The sequence below is a fragment of the Colobus angolensis genome, unplaced genomic scaffold (assembly GCF_000951035.1).
Source record: "Colobus angolensis palliatus isolate OR3802 unplaced genomic scaffold, Cang.pa_1.0 Scaffold254, whole genome shotgun sequence".
NCBI lineage: Eukaryota > Metazoa > Chordata > Mammalia > Primates > Cercopithecidae > Colobus > Colobus angolensis.
In genome coordinates, this window is record NW_012115755.1 from 2,044,578 (window position 1) to 2,050,793 (window position 6,216).

At 41.3% G+C, this 6,216-nt stretch overlaps 1 protein-coding gene across 1 annotated transcript in view; it reads left to right on the forward strand.

Annotated features, from left to right (window-relative positions):
• Nucleotides 1-6,216, forward strand: part of NSD1 (nuclear receptor binding SET domain protein 1) — a 192,127-nt gene that overhangs the window by 171,084 nt on the left and 14,827 nt on the right. Inside the window, exons 17-19 of the mRNA XM_011946890.1 lie at nucleotides 805-1,074; nucleotides 2,692-2,808; nucleotides 4,009-4,150. Of these exons, the coding sequence (XP_011802280.1) occupies nucleotides 805-1,074; nucleotides 2,692-2,808; nucleotides 4,009-4,150 (529 nt within the window). The remainder of the gene's footprint in view (nucleotides 1-804; nucleotides 1,075-2,691; nucleotides 2,809-4,008; nucleotides 4,151-6,216) is intronic.

Genomic DNA, 6,216 nt, shown 5'->3' on the forward strand with positions numbered 1-6,216 from the left:
TCCCAGCTACTTGGGAGGCTGAGGCAGGAGAATCGCTTGAACCCGGGAGGCAGAGGTTGCAGTCAGCCAAGATCCCACCACTGCACTCCAGCCTGGGTGACAGAGCTAGACTCCCTCTCAAAAAAAGGAAGGAAGAATAATGCCTATTTTTTTGTAGCAGCAAATGTGGCACCACCAGGTGGCAAGAGCAGAAACCTAGTTTATTTATTTATTTTTTGAGACCGAGTCTTGCTCTTGTTACCCAGGCTGGAGTGCAATGGCACAATCTAGGCTCACTGCAGGCTCCCTCCTGGGTTTACTTACACCGTTCTCCTGCCTCAGCCTCCCAAGTAGCTGGGACTAAAGGCGCCCGCCACCATGCCCGGCTCATTTTTTGTATTTTTAGTAGAGATAGGGTTTCACCATGTTAGCCAGGATGGTCTTGATCTCCTGACCCCGTGATCCGCCCGCCTTGTCCTCCCAGAGTGCTGGGATTACAGGCATGAGCCACTGCTCCCGGCTCGTTTTTTGTTTTTTTTTTTTTTTTTGAGATGGAGTCTCGATATGTCGGCCAGGCTGGAGTGCAGTGGTACAATCTTGTCTCACTGCAACCTCCGCCTCCTGGGTTCAGGCAATTCTTGTGGAGTTCATACTTTGTATGTCAAGTGAGGCTCTGTTTTTTATATCAAACTGTCTAAGTATTTATAGTTCAAAGTCATGGGAAATGTGGCTGCAACTTCAAGGAAAAAAAGTTTGCCTTTTTCGGGGCCTTAATTGTCTTATGCTGACTTGTTTTATGCAGTATACTTTGTGCTACTTTTCCAGGTGAACCGTCCTATTGGCAGGGTACAGATCTTCACTGCAGACTTATCTGAAATACCCCGTTGCAACTGTAAAGCTACTGATGAGAACCCCTGTGGGATAGACTCTGAATGCATCAACCGCATGCTGCTCTATGAGTGCCACCCCACAGTATGTCCTGCCGGAGGACGTTGTCAAAACCAGTGCTTTTCCAAGCGCCAATATCCAGAGGTTGAAATTTTCCGCACGTTACAGCGGGGTTGGGGTCTACGGACAAAAACAGATATTAAAAAGGTTAGAGAAAGCTAAATTGCTAGATATTTTCTCCTCTTTGCAGTTGCTTGATGTCATTAATTCTTGACATTAGAAAATTCATCATAGAGGAAAATAATACAGTTAATAATTAACCTTATTGTTGTGTTTTGCCATATCCTTCCACAGTTTAGAGGCTCACAAATGAATGGGTTTGATCTCCTAAGTCCTTTGTATTGATCATGGTCACTGTGTAGGAGGATGGAAAAAATGGGACATTCATAGAGATGCTATGGCTTTGTTTGCTTTTTTGTGAATATCCTACAACCAGTAATTAAGAGAGATGACAGTGAGCACATGATACAGAGACATTGATCCACCTACTAATAAAATATTTTTAGTGAGGAAAAAATAGATCTGGCTTCATGAAACATGAAGGGTAAGAAGGTTAAGCCTTATTGAATGAAAATGCAGTAATGTCTTCAACTTAAAACTTGACAGGATCTTGAAGTTTCTAACAAATAACATTGTATAGTCTTTTTTTTTTTTTTTTAAAAATAAAATAAGCCTTATTCTGCTTACATTTTCTGAAGAATTTTATTGGTTTCTAGGAAATGTAGCATAGTATGGGTTGGCATTCAGTCATTTACCAAGTAGTTATTTTTATATTTACTGTATGTGCCAGGTATTTTGCTGGGGATGCACTAACCAAGATGAGAGATATGACCTATGCCTTCGTAAAGTTTACATTCTGGAGGGAGGGAAATATTGAACAAATCACCTCCCAGTGTGGAAGTATAAAGGGCTCTAGAGACGTGTGACGAAGGAACTGAAACTAGTTTGTCTCTGATGATATTTTATTTATTTTTTGAGAGAGGGTCTCATTCTGTTGCTCAGACTGGAGCGTACTGGTGCCATCTCCGCTCACTGCAACCTCCACTTTCCGGGCTCAAGTGATCCTCCCATCTCAGCCTCCTGAGTAGCGGGACTACAGACTCGCATCACCACACCTTGCTAATTTTTGTATTTTTTGTGGAGGCGAGGTCTCACCATGTTTCCCAGGCTGGTCTCAAACTCCTGGGCTCAACAGATCCTCCCAAAGTGTTGGGATTATAGGCATGAACCATCACTCTTGACTTCTGAGGCTATTTTAAATTGAGACTTGAAATATAAGTAGCTATTGACTCAGGCAAGGTTACCATTAAAGCCCTGCAGGTTAGGAGTGAACACGTGTGAAAGCCAGAGTTACTGTAGCATAATGAATAGGGAGGATGGTCCTTTGAAATGTGGAGCAGAGCAAGCGCCAAGGAAGATGAACATAGTTTATTCAGGGAAACCAATTCTCAGGCTCTGGGACAGGTAGAGATTGGTCATCCATCTCTCTTTATAAGGAAGCTCTAGTTTACTTACTAATCTTCCATTCTGGAGGATCTTTAGTATCCAGTGTATCCTAATCTTTGTGCTGGTGACAGGGGTGGGAGTAAGGAGGTGTTTCTCATTATCAAATAGTTGGGAATTGTAAAGAAATTATATTGCATAAAATTATACTCATGTAATCTGCTTTGTAGAATCTGATGTTTTCAATTTTTTTAAAAAATGTATACATTTGGATACCGGTGTCCTTTTTGCCATTAAGTCAGGAGATATTTCTTGTTCTAGGGTGAATTTGTGAATGAGTATGTGGGTGAGCTTATAGATGAAGAAGAATGCAGAGCTCGAATTCGCTATGCTCAAGAACACGATATCACTAATTTCTACATGCTCACCCTAGACAAAGTAAGTAATGGGAAGTGCTGTTTTCACTGTTACAAGATTGTAAAATTTGTGTTGCAGCCATAGTATTTGTAGGCATGTAACACAGTTCCCAAGGCAGGGTCTTTTCCCATACCCACTGGGATTGCTGGATTGGGGTTCTAGAGTAGGTAAGAGTGCTCATTTTCTGGGTATTCATGGCCAGAGGCAATGCAGCTGTTTTTAGCATTGTTTTTGAACAACTCAATGAAAATTGGAGCTTATATCTTTGAGTATTCTATAGGATTTCAAGTTTGAACTCAGAAAAGTACATAATTCTTTTTTATTTTATTTTACAGATTGAGAAAATTATTTGTTAAATATTTAATGATTTCACTGATAAGAACATGTACTTTTTTTTTTATTCTTTTGAGACAGAGTCTCGTTCTGTCACCCAAACTGGAGTACAGTGGCGTGATCTCGGCTCACTGCAACCTCTGCCTCCTGAGTTCAAGCGATTCTCGTGCCTCATCCTCCCAAATAGCTGGGACTACAGGCACCCGCCACCCCACCAGGCTACTTATTTTATTTTTAGTAGAGACAGAGTTTCACTGTGTTGGCCAGGCTGGTCTCAAGCTCCTGACCTCACGTGATCCACCTGCCTCGGCCTCCCAAAGTGCTGGGATTACAGGCATGAGCCACCACACCTGGCCTTAGTTTTTATAATAAAACCCTTTCTTGGTATTTACCTTTGTAAATATTTCTAATTGTGCGCTTAGGATTTGTGAGATCCTCACCTCCAGATATTCTGATCTTACTTTGGAATTGGAACTCTGCATTAGTATTTAAATCTTCTTAGGTGATTTCTAATGTGCATCTGGATTGAAACTACCTAAATAGAAAGTGGGATAAGCTGCTGTTTGTAGGGCAGTGGTCCTCAAACTTCAGTATAGTCAGAAACCTCTGGCGGCCTTGTTACATATAACACAGAATGCTACGCCCCAGAGTCTCTGCTTTAGTGTATTTGAAGCACAACCCAAGAATTTGAATGTCTAACAAATTTCCGAATAGTGACGGTGCTGGTCCAGAGATCATACTTTGAGAACCAAAGTTCTTTAGGATCTTTTCTCTGAGAGGTTCAGTCTTTACAAATAGGAACTCCAGCTTATTAGAGAGAATAGTCAAATTTTAATCCATAGCAGAGGTCTCAGGAAGTCTGATGTGTAGCTTCTTTTGGAATTCTAGGACCGAATCATTGATGCTGGTCCCAAAGGAAACTATGCTCGGTTCATGAATCATTGCTGCCAGCCCAACTGTGAAACACAGAAGTGGTCTGTGAACGGAGATACCCGTGTAGGCCTTTTTGCGCTAAGTGACATTAAAGCAGGTAAGAATCATTTCAGGATTCTGCAGCTGACATCTGAATTTCAGGGCTTTTGTTTTTTACAAACAGCTTCCTCAGATTATAATTTTAAACATTTTTATGTGTACCATTCTCTGGAATTAAGTTCATTTACATTTTTGTGCAACCATCACCACCATCCGTCTCCAGAACTCTTTTCATCTTCCCCTGCTAAAACTTTATACCCACTAAACACTAAGTCCCCATTCTTTTTCTTCACGGCCCCTGGCAATTGCCATTCTACTTTCTGTCTCTGAATTTGACTACTATATGTACTTCATATAAATGGACAATATTTGTCCTCTTGTGACCAGCTCATTTCATTCATTCATTGATTCATTTTTATTGTTTAGGGACAGAGCCTCACTCTGTTGCTCAGGCTGCAGTAGTACAGTGGCACCATCACAGTTCACTGCAGCCTCGAACTGGGCTCAAGCAATCCTGCTCCCTCAACCTCCTGTGTAGCTAGGACTATAGGCACTTGTCCCCATTCCCAGTTTTTTTTGTTGTTTTTTTTTTTTTTTGGTGGAGACAGAGTCTCACTATGTTGCCACGGCTGGTCTGGAAATCCTGGGCTCAAGTGATCTTCCTGCCTCAGCCTCCCAAAGTGCTGGGATTACAGGCATGAGCAACCTTGCTTGGCTTGGCTCATTTCGTTTAGCACAATGTCTTCAGAACATGGATGGTTTTAATGGGACAAATTTTCACATTCATATGAACTTACCACTAATAGGTTTGCTGTAGAAACTACTAGCTCTTCAGTCTCCTTTCTCACCTTCCCTTTCACAGTTGCTCTTCTACTTTATAATCCAAAGATTGATCTCTCACTCTTCCATATCTTATGGTTTATGGACCCAAGGCTATTTTAAAAATAAGCCACTGAGTGTGGTGGTATATGCCTGTAGTCTCAGTTATTCAGGAGGCTGAGGCCAGAAGTCGCTTGAGTTCAGGAGTTTGAGAAGCAGCCTGGGTAGTATAGTGAGACCTCTGACTCTTAAAAACACACACGCAAAACGACAAAAAACCCTCAACCTCTAGGATGTCAAAGAACAGGACCTTTGGAGAATTTACTGCTCTGTCATGGCTCACCTAGGTACTTGTCTCTCTAATGGGGTAGCGAGATGGTTGTAACCAGGACAAATAGTAAGAAGTTTATTTGAATCGAAAGTAAATCTGGTATGGCTGAGTGGTTTGACAGTAAAGTTATGTGGTAGATATTTTCCATAAATTAAAGGATCTTAATCTATAGCTTCAAGGTTTTGATACAATTATTTTGAACATACATACCTATGCATGTAACACCCTCCAAATTGCATGATTTTTTAAATATTAAAATTTGTATAAACCTACATTTTGAAATGTACAAGAAAGTATATGAATTTTCAAATTTAGTTTTGCAAGGATATGAGCAAAACAGTTAAAATCAGTCTCCTATACTCAAACTGGGATAGAACTGGCCTCGGTAGTCTGTAATATACCATAGTGTAGTCTAATTACCATTGAAGCAGAAATCCCATTTGAACGTTCTGGAAGACCGTAGTTCTCCTTTGCTCAGTCACTGTTGTTGTCCTCAGGAAGCATTGATCAAGATAAAAGAATTAGAATGATGTTTGTTCAGATCTTAGTCTGTTTTTGTGTTTGTTTGTTTTTTGAGACAGTCTCGCTCTGTTGCCCAGGCTGGAGTGCAGTGGCATGATCTTGGCTCACTGCAACCTCCACCTCCTGGGTTCAAGCAATTTTCCTTCCTTAACCTCTTAAGTAGCTGGGATTACAGGCATCCACCACCATGCCCGGCTATTTTTTGGTATTTTTTAGTAGAGACTCCTGAACTCAAGTGATGTGCCCACCTTGGCCTCCCAAAGTGTTAGAATTACAGGCGTGAACCACCACGCCCAGCCTGTGTTTTAAATTTAATCTATGGGACTTCTCACACTCAATGTATTTTTTTCTCTACAATTTAAATGTGTTGCCCAGGAGTCTTTTAAAAAAGACTTTTTAGGGCCGGGCGCGGTGGCTCAAGCCTGTAATCCCAGCACTTTGGGAGGCCGAGA